Below are 16,411 nucleotides of genomic sequence, written 5' to 3'. Positions count from 1 at the left end.
GCTCCATCGACGCGCGTTTGTGTGCATCGTCACCTTTATAGGGCCAAAACGCGTTCGTGCATTCAGGGGGATCTGAATCCTCAAAGTAACGAGGGAGTGAGTGTGAAAACAAAAGGAGTGGTTAGACACTGAGGAGAGGCAGACGTGAAAAAATGACTCTTTCATTGCTGTGTCACCATCTTTCTCATAACAGCAGCGAGCGCGACGGAATGATGTAGTAGAGAAATATTACCCACTCCGTATATCACATGCGCACAATGTTGAAACACTAGCAAATGCAATAGCTAACATGATTTTGACGTTTAAAAACCTAAAAGAAATGTTTTAATTTAGGGCATCTGCTGTACCCAATACAGTGCGTTTAGAGGCCTCACTTCACAAAGTAACACCATGTGGTTATTGTTGCATCACAATAATAACAGGAACTTATTAGTGAGCATAGTGCTATTTTTATTTATCAGGTTCACACATTGGCAAAAATTTTGGATTAGATTTTGCATTTAAAGGCATTGTTTTGGCTGCATATTAATGAGTTGCATGACATAACACACACAGCAGGTGTAGAAGTCTTTATGAAAGTGCATGCAATGTACAAAACATTAACCTACATCTAAAGAAAGGCCGAGCCACTATAGCACGAGTTATCCTTTACTCTCTAAATATACATTAGAGACAAAGAGAGAGAGAGAGAGAGAGAGAGAGAGAGAGAGAGCGGAAGAAATAATGTTATCACCCCCTCTTCTCCTCTTGTCTCTCTCTCATTAACACTGAGGTCCTGCATTGAGTGGGCAGGTTAATGAGAGACACGTTGAGCTAAAACAACTTCTACATCCTGTCATCAGAGGACAAATGACGCGTCATTCAGCAGTACAGGAAAGGAGCCTTCTGCCTCTGTGGAACAGCTCCAACTGATAAATGGTCTTTTTGTCTTCATGGAGGACATGCACCGAGTAGATGAGTCTTATTTACGACGCTGTTGTTGCATCGAAGGCAAATGAGGTATGTGTTAAGTGTAAAGCCATTAGGGTGTTTGGACATATTTTACCTCCGTTAAGTTGGCTCTAATTTGGTGTTAATTTCTGCTCAGCTGAGAGTTCGCCCAAAGCAAAGCGGAAAACACATCAGCTTATTGGTTGAATTACGGCCGCCTTAATATTTCCAGCCAATCCATAGTAGTGACAGGGCAGAGGCCAGCTCAGTGCCTCCAAGCAAAAAGACTGTTTGTCGCTGGCTGTGTAGCAGTACACATAACCACACATACACACTGACACACCTCTATACACACAAACACACACACACGCCTGGCCATCTGCCTTGCATTGACTAACTGTTCATCATCACCCATGGCGACAACATGCTCCTGCTTTCTCTCTGGCACACACACACACACACACACACACACACACACACACACACACACGGTCTCGCTCTTTATGTGACAAACACACACACAGAAAGAGAGCATTACGCCTCACAGGTCATCATAATACATCCAGAGAAGCACTCACAAAGACAGAGTACAGTAAAGGATCACTTTCACCTGCATCAACCTGCCATTCATCAGCTCAAGGACCAGCTGCACACACACACACACACACACACACAGATGTAATATTGACACTGACAAGGCTTTTTACAGATATAAGAAAACGGAGGTATTCTGTACATACAGATAAAATAAGTAATACACCCTTATTCCAAATAAGTTAAGATGCTGTGTTAAACAAAATGTAATTATATTTTAAAAAAACAACACCTGCCCAGGTAGGTTTAGGTGGTGGATATAAGGGTTAGGTTTAGACCAAAATACATTTTGAGCCCAAGCTTATAAATGTGAGGCCAACATGCAGGTATGAGGCTTCTTTTTTTTTTTTTTTAAGGTAACCTCTTCTAGTTTCTGCAATTGTGCTTCTTCATCTAAAAATATGTCAGACAATAAATCAAAAATGAGATATAAATAGGATTTACATAAGAGCACCTTACAATTCCCATTGGATGCTCCAGGTGTTACTGAGCCTGAAGCTCTGAGTGGAACCACGAGGTCTCTGAGCACCTGGTGAGCCTGCTTATGAAGGCGTTTGTAAATATGTTTAAGATTAGCATATTTAATGAAGTGAATAAAATGTAACACTTCATTTCAGTGTGAATATCCTACCTATCCTAAAACATACCCTACGCGTGACAATCACTGTTAAAAACATGTTGCAAACATTATGAACACTTTTTAAATACTTGTTTAGGTTAGGCACCAAATCCACTTAGTTAAGGTTAAGTAAAAAGATCTTGGCTTACAAAACACTACTGCATTATCTTACTTCTAACAATGGAGTACTGATCTGCTGGTTGAACCAGTCTTGGTCCGGTTGGGTCCACCCTGTAAGGCACCTTTTTAGTTTTATGCTCATAATTTTGTGACATAGCTGCGAATTCCAGTGCAATACTTTTCATAGGAATAAAAACATTTTTTTCATGAGATCAGCCTTGACCTTATCTGCTTCCTGTTCAAAATGTTATTGGTTGAATGTACATCATCATAAAAAAGTCTTTGTTATTGTAGATGCTGCTTGTGCTGAATGGTTACATAAAAGCTTAAATGTGAAAAAATCATAGAGTGCGTAAACTATTTGCAGCATGAAATGATCTGCAGTCTTGGAAAAAAATAAATGTAAGTAATAAAAACTAACTACAAATAAAACCATGAATTAACTAATAGAATGTGACAAATATGTATTTTTTTTAATGAAGCCCTCACTTCTTCCTGCTGCATAATATTTGCTTCTCCCTGAGTGTATTCTCTTTTTTTTTTTTCATTTTGTTGGTTGATCATTCCCTGAGTTCAAACAAGAGGTATGTGCACTTGAAAATGCTACCAACATGAAATATCACTTTAAGGAGCTTCATAAGCAGTGGAATACTAATGAGTCATCTCCCCTTAAGGGAGAAAATCTGATTAGCATCATCCTCCGAGAATATAAACTCTATCCACACGCAAACACACGTCTGAAGAAATGAGCACATGGTCGCACACCTGGGCATGAACACATTATAGAGGTTTCCTACAAAGAAGCTGCAAAACACGTAACTGTAAAAAAAAAAAAAAAGTACTTAGAAAAGGGTTAGAAGACAAGTTTTAATCTAATTCTTATGACAATGTTGGAATTAAAGGGGAGAGAAATCCTAAGTTTGCACCTCCTGAAGCACAACAATCGTTCCTTACATAAGACTTCAACATACAGAGACGTGGACAAAAGGAGTCTCATATTCAGTGGCTACGCAATAAGAGTTTAATTTAAGAACTGATATCTAGCCAAAAAATATCTAGATATCAGCTCTTAAATTAAACTCTTATGAGCTATTTTTGTTGTTATCATTATATTTGTCCAAACAAATGTACCTTTTAGTTGTACCAAGCATCAAATGAACAAGAAAGCAAGGAGAAAACATGGGTGGTCTAATAATGTTTTCCATGACTGTATGTGCATATAATTCTCAGGCAGCAAGCTTTGACTGGCTGATAACATGGCCTCAGGATTTATGGCTTCCCAAATAATAGCTGTTATGAGAGGCATTATGCAGTTCAAATGATGTATTTTATTGCGATCCCTGAAATATGCACCACTATAGTCAGAAGGCCATACCGTCTGTCATCCAACAACAATCGTTCCTTACATAAGACTTCAACATACAGAGACGTGGACAAAAGGAGTGTCATATTCAGTGGCTGTGCAAGGGCGATCAAGGACATTTCACCACCTGTCTCAGACAGTGCTGCGAGGATGTGGCCGTCCCGTTGTGTGAGGAGGATGTCTCTTGTCATTTCCCCTGCAGGCCATGCATAATAGACAGGTCTGTGGTGCTGAGTTGACCTGATGCAGGGGTTACTGGATATGGAGCACGGTGTGCGACAGTCTCATCACCCAAGGACGTAAAGTGTGCTCGGATTAGTTTTACAGCAACACTTTTATCAGCTGCATCGCAAAACAGATGTGTTTGACGCGCGGCCAAAGTCACCCTCTTTGCATGTGTGACGGAGTGAGTGTAGGCCTGCGCTGTAATCTTTTGTCCTCTGCTTTATGAATGCACTTAGTGAATATCAACTAACCATTTCCTTGGCAGTGCTACAGTCTAGAAAGTTCTGCTCAGTCAGTTTAGCCTGTCATCACTTTTCTGCTGCACCGTTCCAGCCCACTGATCTCTGCAGCATCTCCACCTGTACATTACAACAGCCCTCCTATTGTCTCTCTCTCTCTCTCTCTCTCTCTTTCTGTCACTTTCTCTCTTTATCTCTCTCTCTCATTTCCTCTGTCTCTATCTCTTTGGACTGACTCCCAACACACAGCAGCAACAGGATCAGATCAGCAGATAAAGGCTGCATCTGTGATAAGAAATGCACAGCGGTCACACAACAGAGGCTTGCATTCGTATGTGAGAACGTGTCTGATCCTGTCTGTTAAAAAAAACTGTGCTTGCATGTGTGATTTGTGCAAGATTGTGTGTGTATGTGTGTGTGTGTGTGTGAGAGAGAGAGAGAGAGAGAGAGAGAGAGAGAGAGAAAGAGAGAGAGTCAGTGTGTTTGTGTGAATGAATGTGCAGCAGTAGTAGCAGCACACAGCAGTGTGTGGCCCCGGAGATTAGAGGGAGAGCACAGAGGTTTAATAGAAACTTAAGCAGTGGAGAAGAAGGAGAAGATAAGAGACGTTTAGAAAGTTAAGAGTTTTAATTCATGTGTATTAAAATAAAATAAAAGGTTGACTTATATTGAGGCAAGGTTGTGCTTATGATGCTTTTATTCAGGTGTTCGTGAACTATATTAAAGATAACATAAGCCCTCCTGGGGGTGATAACATGCATGTAAGATGGAACTGGAATAATAATCTTACATTTAAAATGACCCTGGCCTGGACAAAATGCAATAAATCCCGAAGAAAAATATGCTTATCAACAGAAAAAGATGCTCTGATCAACAGAAATGATGATATTGCAGAGAGCTGAACAGTATGTGAGATATTATTTTGACTACAACTTCTGCAAGATAAGACAAATGTGTCCAAATGTGATATAGATACATGTTTTACTGCATACAGTCATGGGAAAAAAGATTAGACCATTGTTTTCTTTAATTTCTTGTTCATTTAAATGCCTGGTACAAATAAAGGTACATTTGTTTGGGCAAATATAATAACAACAAAAATAGCTCATAAGAGTTTAATTTAAGAACTGATATCTAGCCATTTTCCATGGTTTTCATTATCAAGAAAACCATGTATCTGTATTTATATCTAGATATCAGCTCTTAAATTAAACTCTTATGAGCTATTTTTTTTGTTATCATTATATTTGTCCAAACAAATGTACATTTTAGTTGTACACAGCATCAAATGAACAAGAAAGCAAGGAAAAAACAAGGGTGGTCTAATAATGTTTTCCATGACTGTATGTGCATATAATTCTCAGGCAGCAAGCTTTGACTGGCTGATAACATGGCCTCAGGATTTATGGCTTCCCAAATAATAGCTCAAATAATAGCTGTTATGAGAGGCATTATGCAGTTCAAATGATGTATTTTATTGCAATCCCTGAAATATGCACCACTATAGTCAGAATGCCATACCGTCTGTCATCCAACAGCTGAGCTCCTTGGGCTGTAAATAATACTGCATATCCCCAATGTGAGGATTTCTGGACATGTTAAATCATAGATTCTAGTAGTCTAATTTAAAATGTTCTCCTTAGATTTCCACCAATGTGACTTCACAACTAGGGCAAACTCTTCCCTAGGAAATTTTTTAAAAAAATTTTTTATTGCAGTATGACATTGAATAATAAATGTTTGTATATTGAGCATCATTGGTAACTTTGATGTTGACTAGAATTAGAATAAAAGCTTTTTTAAATTCAAGCTATGAATGTAAAATAGTACATTTTTATGTCTATGGTAGGATCGATGCTTGGCTCCACAGTATGCATTTGTGATAATGTCACATAATGACAGAAGTCTCTGTGGAGTTTTGTCAGGCCTAAATAAACTATGATGATACATTATTGCTAAAACGCTGATAGTACAAAGATATCTAAGATGTGAAATGAAGCAGTTAGTGCAGACGGCTGTTCCTTACACTCAGAACTCACTGATCTTTTACCACTGTCTTAACATATATCAGGACTGTGAGTAAGTATTATTTCAATTACAGATTAATCATCTGATCTCTCTCGATTAATCTGATCGTATGATCTATATGCAATGATGCGTCAACTAATCGATTCATCGATCCACAGAAATTTCCAACTTCTTTGATGATCAGTTAATCGATACTTTTTCATGGAAAAATGGCAGAAAATGATCTTTTCAGCCACCTAAATATGAAGATTTCAGACTTTTCTCTGTTTTATATCATATTAAACTGAATGTCTTTGGGTTTTTGGACTGACATAACAAGACGTTTAAAGACATTACCTTGGACTTTGAGAAACTCGGATGGACATTTTTCACTGTCTTCTGTCATTTTATAGACCAAACAATTAATCGATTAATTTGGAAAATAATCTGCGGATTAATCAATGATGGAAATCATCGTTAATTGCAGCTCTAACATTTAATTCACAATGACAGATCAAATATTTAAATTAAAATAAAACGGCACCAGTGAGTGTTCTCCATTTTACTTGAAAAATGAAAGGTCAATTGATTCTTTAATAGTTTGTTTGGATTAACTAATTGATTAGTACATTTATTGTTCCAGCTTTAGCATTTCTGTAAAATTGGTCGTATTTGTGCCATTGGCCTTTAATCCTATACAACTATGCCGGAGGAATCTGAAAATACTTCTTCTAACTCACATCTTACAATAAAATCTAAATACTAGTCATAGTCATGAATTTATGACTATCATATCCTGTTCATTTGTGTGCATCTTGTCTTTCTGTCTGTTATTAATATCTGCAAATACAACACTAACACTTATATACAAGGGCTTTGTGGTTAAGTTAATAATAGCAGTGACAAAATTATTAACTGTATTGCTGGAAATATTTTTCGCTAAAATTTCACTTGAAACTGTTGTGTTTATTTTGCCCAAAGCTCATAATAAACGAGTTCCTATTCAGGACTTTTAAGTGGTCCAATAATAAATAATGAAGTAAACAAAAATAGGTTTTATTATTATTATTATTATTATTATTATTATTATTATTATTATTATTATTATTATTATTATTTGTTTTATATAGACAATTAGGATATTAAATTATCTTTATGATCTTTATCAGTATAGAAGATTTTGACGATATCATCGAGCCCTTATTAGTATTATGATGATGTTCATAACAACAGAGTTAAGCACAGAACTGAAGTGGATGCACACATGAAATATGTTGCATTAAATGAGTAGCACTGTTAATAAAAGTTTCCTCAACATTATCAGTCACTTAAAAAGCACAATCTAAAGTTCTTGACTGTGGAGTTTCTTGAATTTGGCGACAGTAAAGCTTCTTCCGGCCTCAGTTAGTTCACAGCAGGATGGCTTTGTTTTTGGAGTGCCGTGATATTGCAGCTGGATGGGGGATCAATATTAATATCTCACTTCCATGGGCACTACGGTGCCAATTGGGTGTTGCCAGTAGATCAATGGATCTCTCCATTATTGATTTAAGAATATTTCAGCATAAAAGGTCCCAGCTGCAGCCAAAAAGCCTCTTTGGCAGAGCACGGAGCACAGAGCGACCCTTCTTTCCCTCCAACCTTTTCTCATTTGGGCGAGCCGTATAAATAGAGATCATCACTGTAATAGTCTTAGCGGGATAATTCAATTTAGCCCTCGCTTCGCCCTCATTTTCTCCACATTTGTCTTTACGGCGTGTGTGGACTCTGGCCTCTGAGTAGCTTTGTAAACGGCAAGCAACACATGCTGTAAAAATGTAAAGATTGATGACTTTATGTGATCAAACAAGTTAAAGCAATTTCCCAAAAGTCATTAGTAGGACCGACACATTTTCGGAGGTGGATCGGCACGATGAGATCAATAGCTGTTAGAAAAAGGAAAGAGGAGCGGATGTAGTTGTGAAGCAATCAAACACTTAACATGGCTACCGTCTCTGTGCTGTGTCACTGACGTGTGTGTGTCTGCATGTGCGTGGTGGTGTGTAACTTCCTTCGCTCCAGGGTCTAATGGGGAGCCCTGCTGAAATATTCATAGTGTCACATTAAGTTTGCAATATTTGCACTGGAAAACAACCAGAATACAACCTGAGCTACCAGCAACATTACAACCACTCAGCTCGGCCTTTAGCATGACAGCGCGTCGCATGTGGAGACAGAGAAGGAGAGGGATCCGTCTTTGTTCTGAAGCATTAGGAAGTGCTGAGGATGAGCATGAACATGTTTGTGCAGCGATCAGGCTGCAGTGTGTGGATATTTTTACCAGTCTTGTTCTTGAGATAAGAATAAACCAGAGAAGCTCTCTGTTTTGGTCTCTAATTTGTCTCAGTGTCGTAAAATATTAGTCTAGACTTTCATCCTGAGCCCATGCATGCAAATATTTCAGTAAAAATAAGCAGGAAACAGAGAGACTCAGGGAGCGGATATGTAAGCCAAGACTGCACAATCCTTTTTTTAATCTGCATCTCAATTCAGATTTGCGTCAATACACATGTGGCGGGATGCATATGGCAGACTTTGTTATTCTACTAAGTACAGGAGTTCAAACGTATTAGCCTCTGTCGTAACAATATACACATCTGGAGCTGTTTTCAGACCTACACACTTGTTTCTTCCTCGGCACACTGTAAAAAAAACCTGTTGTTTTTACGGTAAAAAAACGGCAGCTGTGGTTGCCAGAATTTTACCGTAATAAAAACGGTAGAACTTTTTTTAATATTACGGTAAAAAGATATTTGCACTGTTGATTTCACGTTTAAGATTTCCATTTTATAAAATTTTTTACTGTATAAATAAGTTTTTCCATCAAAAGAAACGCTGTTCTGCCATATAATTGACAAGAAAATACTTTATAAATGCCACATAAATTAAAGATTTTACCATAAAATATTACAGTATATTTATGTTAGAGATATGGTGCTTCGTATATTTAACATTGAGAAAAAGTATTTTTTTACAAAAGAGAAATGCAAAAATGACAGTGACGCTTATATATATATATATATATATATATATATATATATATATATATATATATATATTTGATATTTAATACATATTACAGTGTATTTAACATTGGAGTAATGTATTTTTCAAAAAATAAAACTGTAAAAAATACTGTTTTGGCTGATATATACATTTACAGTGTTTCATTGTTACTAAAACTGAATTAACCCATTTATCATTTTACGGTCACTGTAAAATCTACAGACATTTTTTTTTACAGTGCATGTTGAACGTTTTTGAGACGTCATCCTATCGTTAAAGAAAGAAACACACAAAGGCTGACGAAAATGATGGTGAAATTATAGTTTTGTACTACCTGCACACTAGTTATTTTTCATCCAATAAACTGAATCAGTTTGGCCTTGCACTTCGTTTGGCTTCTTGTAAAGTTGGTTTTATTCATCCTCAGGGGTCTCTGACTGAGGAACTACCCACACTATTACTCCCAATGCAGCTACTTAAACAATGTGATATCAAAGATCAGTGGAATATCGTTCTGCTGATGGCAAATGGCATATCACAGACATATTGGTATCAGTATTGATATACATGTTTTCTGTCCTTTTTTACAGAACACATAAGGAAGAAAACAACACTTTACAAATGGTGTCATATAGCTATTTATTTTATTTTACTTTGCTTTTTTTGTATTTATTCTTTATGTAATGGTCAGACATTGACTGATACTGAACATACAGTACTAATGTTTATATATTTATTTAAATTTTATTTTCATTTAAATGGCCAGCAACTGACTGATACTGAAGATAGAGTTCTGATTATTTATTTATATAATTAATTATTGAATATTTTTTTTGTATTTATTCTTTATGTAATGGTCAGACATTGACTGATACTGAACATACAGTACTAATGTTTGTATATTTATTTACATTTTATTTTCATTTAAATGGCCAGCAACTGACTGATACTGAAGATAGAGTTCTGATTATTTATTTATATAATTAATTATTGACTATCCTTTATTTTCCCCAGTGTCCTTTTCTAGAATGTGTTGACAATGTAATACATTGTATATATAATAATGCTAAATAATCCTTACAAAAGTTATGTCAGAAAGCATCCTTCTGAGTTTGTTCTATAGTAAAATAAGTGCAAAATAGGAGAAAAAAAATCACTATATCTGTCACCATATCAGTGAATTTTCTGTCCAAAATAAGCATCAGTTTAAAGAATGTGTCTAGCTCTAGTTATGAGTCATATGACAAGACAATAATATAACTAGTTGAGGTGCTGGGGTCAGTTTGGGGAGCTTTAAAGCAAAGATCATGCATCATCAGTGCCAACAATATGAATATACAATATAAAGACTGGCGGAAAATTGTTCAGCTGATGGCAAATGGCATATCACAGACATATCTGTATCTGTATATATGTTTTCTGTCCTGATATTAAAAGCTTTTTTGCAGGCAGAAAACAACACTTTGGGTGATTTAGAAATGGTGTCATATAGCTATTTATTTTAATTTTATTATGCATTTTTAATATTCATTCTTTATTTAATGATCAGCAGTTAACTGATACTATTTAATTTAATTTAAATTTAGTTTTCTTTAAATGGCCAGCAACTGACGTATACTGAAGATAGAGTTCTGATTATTTATTTATATAATTAATTATTGACTGTCCTTTATTTTCCTCAGTGTCCATTTCTAGAATGTGTTGACAATGTGGAATAATGCTAAATAATCTTTACAAAAGCTATGTAAGAAGGCATCCTTCTGCATTTGTTTCTATAGTGATTAGTGATTAATGCAAAATAGATGGACAAAAATTCACTATATCTGTCACCATATCAGTGAATTTTCCCTCTAAAATGAGCATCACTTTCAAAAAAACTGGTCTGGCTCTAATTATTAGTCTTATAACAAGATAATCTTTCATAAATAATATAAAGAATCAGTTTGGGAAGCTTTAGAGCAAAGATCATGCATTAAAATTATTCTCTTTAAGAGCCCTGATGCTTCAGGCTGCTTGCCATACTGTGGATATAAAGCCAATATAATCCTTCTAACAAACTGTGTTTACATAAAAGAGCAACTGAATATAATTTTTGCAATAAAGCAAGACTTTTAACTTGTCATCTGGTTAGTGAGCATGAAACTAGCATTTGCATTATGAGCATGGCTGATGGAAATGTAGGCCTTTTCTGCTTCATCATTGTTTAAGTATTAGCTTTCTGTCTCATCCGACAGTGTTATTGCCTTGGGCTTCTGGGAATAATATACATTACTCATATGGTTCAGGCACAGACAGTAGTGTTTATTTCCCTCATGAATATGTGCACACAAAAAGACACACACATATGCACATAAAAAAAACAAACCGGCGCCTGTGCACAATAAACAACCAGAGTGCTACACACATGTGCTGACAGGATGTGTATTGATGATGGTGGATTAGCGAGAGAAGGGGCAATAAATGGACAGTGGCTGTCAGCGGCGAGGAGATGGAGATAACAGGAAGGATGAGAGCGAGGGAGACAGTCAGGGGAGTGAGGAGAAAATATGGTGCCTTTCGGATGATGGAAAGACGGAGAAAGTGTGAAAGAAAATGAGACCGAAGAGACGGGACAGAGGAAAGAGCAGAAGATTAAAAAAAGACACGGGGGGAGCGAGGAATTGCGTGTTTAGTTTATGGGGCATGAATAGAGTCCTCATTGATCCAGAGACAGAGGCTATCATTCCTGCTCAGTGAACACAGCAGCGCTACAGGGCAAGAGGGAGGAGGGGGAGGAGGAGATGAGGGGGGAAACAGAGGGGAGGACAAGAGTCACAGCAACTCGAAAGCACATTCAGAGGGAAATGGTGAAAATACATACAACACATAAAATAACATCAGTTGTGTATGTTTAATTTTTTTATGGCTTTTTCATTTCCATTTTTACGCACCGTTTTCATAATTCATGTAAATACGGAAATTGAAAAAATTGTATTAATGTCAAATGTACTTGTAATTGTTTCTGATTGTGTTTCCCTTTATGCAGAAATATCATAGCTTATATATTTAGCTCTCAATACAATTGATACGGCTGCAAGTAAAGATTATTTTCAGTATTGATTCATTTAATGATTGTTTTACTAATCATTATTTTACCCAAGAAGCCCAAGTTAATATCTTTAACGTCTCAGAATATATTACATTTGCAATGGTATAAATCAGGGCTGTCACAACATCAGATTTTCACAACACAATTATCATGGCCAAAAGCATTTACAACCGCAATAATATTGTGGTATCTATAGAAAACTGCACCAAAAAAAAGATCATTCAAATAAATCTTTAACTTAACTTTTTGTGTGTTTTGTCCCTTCTAGGACAGTCAATTCTGGTATATTGCAACACACCTGATATAATACAGAAAAAGCAGCTGATAAGCTAATTGACTTATTGATTAATTGACTACATCTTATTTGGTCTACTGATTGTTATTTCAGTCCATGTCCTGTTGCTTTTATGCAGATGATGCATGAAAAAAAGGAATTAAAGGTGTAGAAAGAGTAGTTTCTGCCTTTATTTTGTCTATTATGATTGTTGCGTTTTCCCATTGCATTGTTTTTATTGTCTGGTATAGTAATATTAATTGTGTGTTAATGCTGCATGAAAGATTTGGGAAAAAATGGCATATTTTAGACTGATACTGGATTTATGATATGATTCACGATATTGAACGGAATGTCAATGTTTTTTGTATTATCATTCCCATTTTTCACTGAAAATGTATTAAAATAATTAAATTTAGATTTTTTTTTCCATGGATCTGTACCAAATCACATGCAACCACATCTTGCAACACCGAAACACTTTAGTCACAATGGTACGTTCACACATATTTTGCCTTTAGTAAATATTGCTCCTCCTGTGATTTGGATATTGCACTAGTCCACACTACAATTGATTAATTGTGCAGTCCTAGTGTTAATTACCTCCATCAGCTTTCACACGTTTGTTTTCCTGCAGTGGAAATAGCTTCCAAAATAGCAGGTTTAAATATGACAAGGTTGGTACCAAGTTAACAGTAAGCAGGCTGTGTTTATCTTCAGGGGGAACGTGTGAGGGAAAAGATGCAGCACAGGAGTGAGCAGATGCCAGAGAGGCAGGGAGTGAGTAGTGCAGGGAGGTGCAGAACAGTTGTTTTTCTCCATGCATCATGTCTCTCAGTAAAACGCCTCCCCTCCTGTGTGTGCTGTTGTGACAGCTCTGCCCAAACTCGACCACTCACACAGATACGACTACAGTCTGCTACAGATGGAGGGATGGAGGACAGGAATGAGGGAGGGAGGGGATGGAGGGGGAAGACAGGAGAAGTGAGAGATGAAGTGAAAATAACCCAAAGCTACAAAAGACTGGCAGTTGGGGGAGAAGTGCAACACAGCAGAGGAGAATAGATAGAGACAGAGCAGAGGCACAGAGAGAGCGATAGAGACAGAAAGGATAGCGATAGAGACATTCAGACTGGTTGACTCATTCTTATGATGTCAGATCTTGTAAGAAGTGTGTATCGAGCTGTGCCGACGTGCTCCAGCCGGCAGTGATGAGTAATGCCATGGTTCAAAGGCTGTGCATTCTCGATATTCATGGATAGCCAGCTCTCACTGCTGGCAGTGAGGGCAGTGGCCAAGCACAGAAACCCAACAGCACCACTGATTTCAGGCTCCTCTGTGATTATACTATATAAACCAGTAGTTCTCAACCTTTTTGAGTCGCGACCCCCAATTTAACATGCATGTTGTCCGTGACCCCCGCTCACTGAACACAATCTCACACGCACAGTTCAGATCACCCAAAAAAGAAACAAAATGACCAAAAAAAGGAAACAAAATGACCAGAAAAGACACAAAAAAGACACAAAATGACCCAAAAAAGAAACAAAATTACCAAAATTACCAGAAAAAAACACAAAAAGACCAAAAAAAGGAAACAAAATGACCAAAAAAGACATAAATTGACCACAAAATGATCCAAAAAAGATACAAAATGACCAAAAAAGACACAAATTGACCACAAAAAAGACAAAAAATTACCCCAAAAAAAGACATTAAGTGACCAAAAAGACTAAAACACATTAACACATGAACAATTTAACACAGTGGAGACAGAGCTGACTTCCAAAATGATTTGGCGACCCCCAGAAATCATCTCGCGACCCCAATTGGGGTCCCGACCCCAAGGTTGAGAATAGCTGATATAAACAATATGATAAAAGTCTTTTTTTTTAAAGTGCCAAGAGAGACACAGATGGCTGCAGCATTTTGGTCTCATGATAGAGGCAGATGATGATGGTGATAATGTGTTCTCATTACAGGCGGCCTCGGGGCAGACACAGAGGAACGGTTGGTGGAGCATCTCTTAAACCCTGCCCACTACAACAAACTGATCCGTCCTGCGACTAATGGCTCCGAGCTGGTTACAGTGCAGCTGATGGTGTCGTTGGCCCAGCTCATAAGCGTGGTGAGTGTGCACATTACACACACCCTGAACACAAACTGTGTGCACCTTTGACAGCATGAGGGCAATCCAATGTGTTACTCATCATTTAATTGTCACTACATATAAAAAGGAGGCCAAAAGATGGTGTGAATTACATGTAAAAGGCATTTTTAAAGGTACAAAACCAGGCAGTAATGCTGGCTAATGCTGGAAAATGATTTGTATTCAGCTCTCACGGTTGAAGCTGAAATTGGAGTTGTCTGATGATGGAATTCACAGAAAATCTCAAGTCAGTCTGATAATCATTTAGTCCAAGGCCTGATCTGTTTCATGGAAATCTATTCAGAACACTTTTTTTCCTAACAGACAAGCAAACAAGCAGTGGTTAAAATCTTGTACTTAATAAGCAATACCACAATTTCTGAAATGCACTTTAAGTTACAGTATTAAAACTTTAAGGGTTACATTATTATATATTATACTATCAGCTTATTGATGCAGTAACATATAAGGTGTATTTTATTGTAATGTTGTTAGCCAATTGTACTAATTTTATATATGGTTGGGTGACTTAATTTCATCTATAACAATATAAGGTATACTGAGAATAAAATTCCTTTAATGTCATACATAGAGTACAACAAAAGGTAGCGATCCTGACTGTGCATTCACACATAACAAACAGCTATTAAAAAATAAATTAAGAATAAATATCTATATTACAAATTAAAAAAGATATTTGCTCTGACCTATAAATGTGTATATATACCAAGGTATAGTTGGAATGTAAATATGTCACAATGTTCTACTAAAATCTATGCTTACTTTAAACTGATTGTAGATTTTTGAAATTGTTATTTGCCAAGTAAAGTCAAATAAATGTAGTGGAGTAAATTACAATAGTGATCCGGGGAATGACGTCACGCTAACGCATGCTGTCAATCGTATACGATTGACAGCAGCGAGTTTCTTCGTCTGCTGTGTTTATAGGCTAAAGTACAGAGTGAGCATGCTAGCTGCTGTGCGTCTTTTAGCCAGGACAGACACAGACAAATGAAACGGATAACATTTTATCGGTTTCCTTAAGATCCTGAAAGACGCATACTGCATTAAAACGAGCTGATAATAAACGGAAGAAAAGTGAGCGACGGGACTCCGCAAGAAACGGATTTACATTGTATGGTGACGCTTCATTACGTAAATATCGTATTTGTTCATTTAATATTTGGGAATTATTTGCCTGTAATAAAAAATGTCATGGTACTTTCATGATAATTGTCAAAAAGGTGTAATGTCACAGCTGAGGTGGTGCCTTTCCACATCATTTCACACATTAATAATGTAACGGTTATTGTTGCTAGGTAGCTATATCGACCATACAGACTAACCTTAACCGTCAGCTAAGCTAATGCTACATATACAAGTTAGCACACCAGTTACACTAACGTTACACTAACCGGCGCTATGCTAACGTTCACTGAAGCGACACTTACCCTGCTAGTGAAGACAAACCGGTAGACTCCAAAGATAAATATTATCCACAAATCCCGATTTCGTCCAAATAAAGACCTCCAGGCTGTCGTAGCCTACTCCTCCAGAGTAGGATGAGGAGAACCTATAATTGTAGATGTATGAATACTGCAGATTTGCAACGGCTGTTTAAAGACTAGTGAAAATCATTCCAGGGGCATTAAAATCATAGACATATATATATATATTATATATATGTATATATGTCTATGATTAAAATGGTCATTAAAGCTTAAACCTACACGTTTTGTTTAGCGTTATTAGTCCTGT

At 36.8% G+C, this 16,411-nt stretch overlaps 1 protein-coding gene and 1 long non-coding RNA gene across 2 annotated transcripts in view; one reads left to right on the top strand and one right to left on the bottom strand.

Annotated features, from left to right (window-relative positions):
• Positions 1-16,411, top strand: part of chrnb2 (cholinergic receptor, nicotinic, beta 2) — a 29,932-nt gene that overhangs the window by 339 nt on the left and 13,182 nt on the right. The window contains exon 2 of the mRNA XM_059338677.1: positions 14,487-14,632. Within this exon, the coding sequence (XP_059194660.1) occupies positions 14,487-14,632 (146 nt within the window). The remainder of the gene's footprint in view (positions 1-14,486; positions 14,633-16,411) is intronic.
• The window catches only part of LOC131975872 (uncharacterized), a 26,880-nt gene extending 10,469 nt beyond the window's left edge, over positions 1-16,411 (bottom strand). The window contains exons 1-2 of the long non-coding RNA XR_009394764.1: positions 16,384-16,411; positions 16,105-16,226 (exon numbers count right to left, since the gene is read on the bottom strand). This is a non-coding gene — a long non-coding RNA (uncharacterized LOC131975872). The remainder of the gene's footprint in view (positions 1-16,104; positions 16,227-16,383) is intronic.

The sequence above is a fragment of the Centropristis striata genome, chromosome 8 (genome assembly GCF_030273125.1).
Source record: "Centropristis striata isolate RG_2023a ecotype Rhode Island chromosome 8, C.striata_1.0, whole genome shotgun sequence".
In the NCBI taxonomy this organism is placed as follows: Eukaryota; Metazoa; Chordata; class Actinopteri; order Perciformes; family Serranidae; genus Centropristis; species Centropristis striata.
Note: the sequence above shows the minus strand (reverse complement) of the source record. Positions and strands in the feature narration are given on the sequence as shown.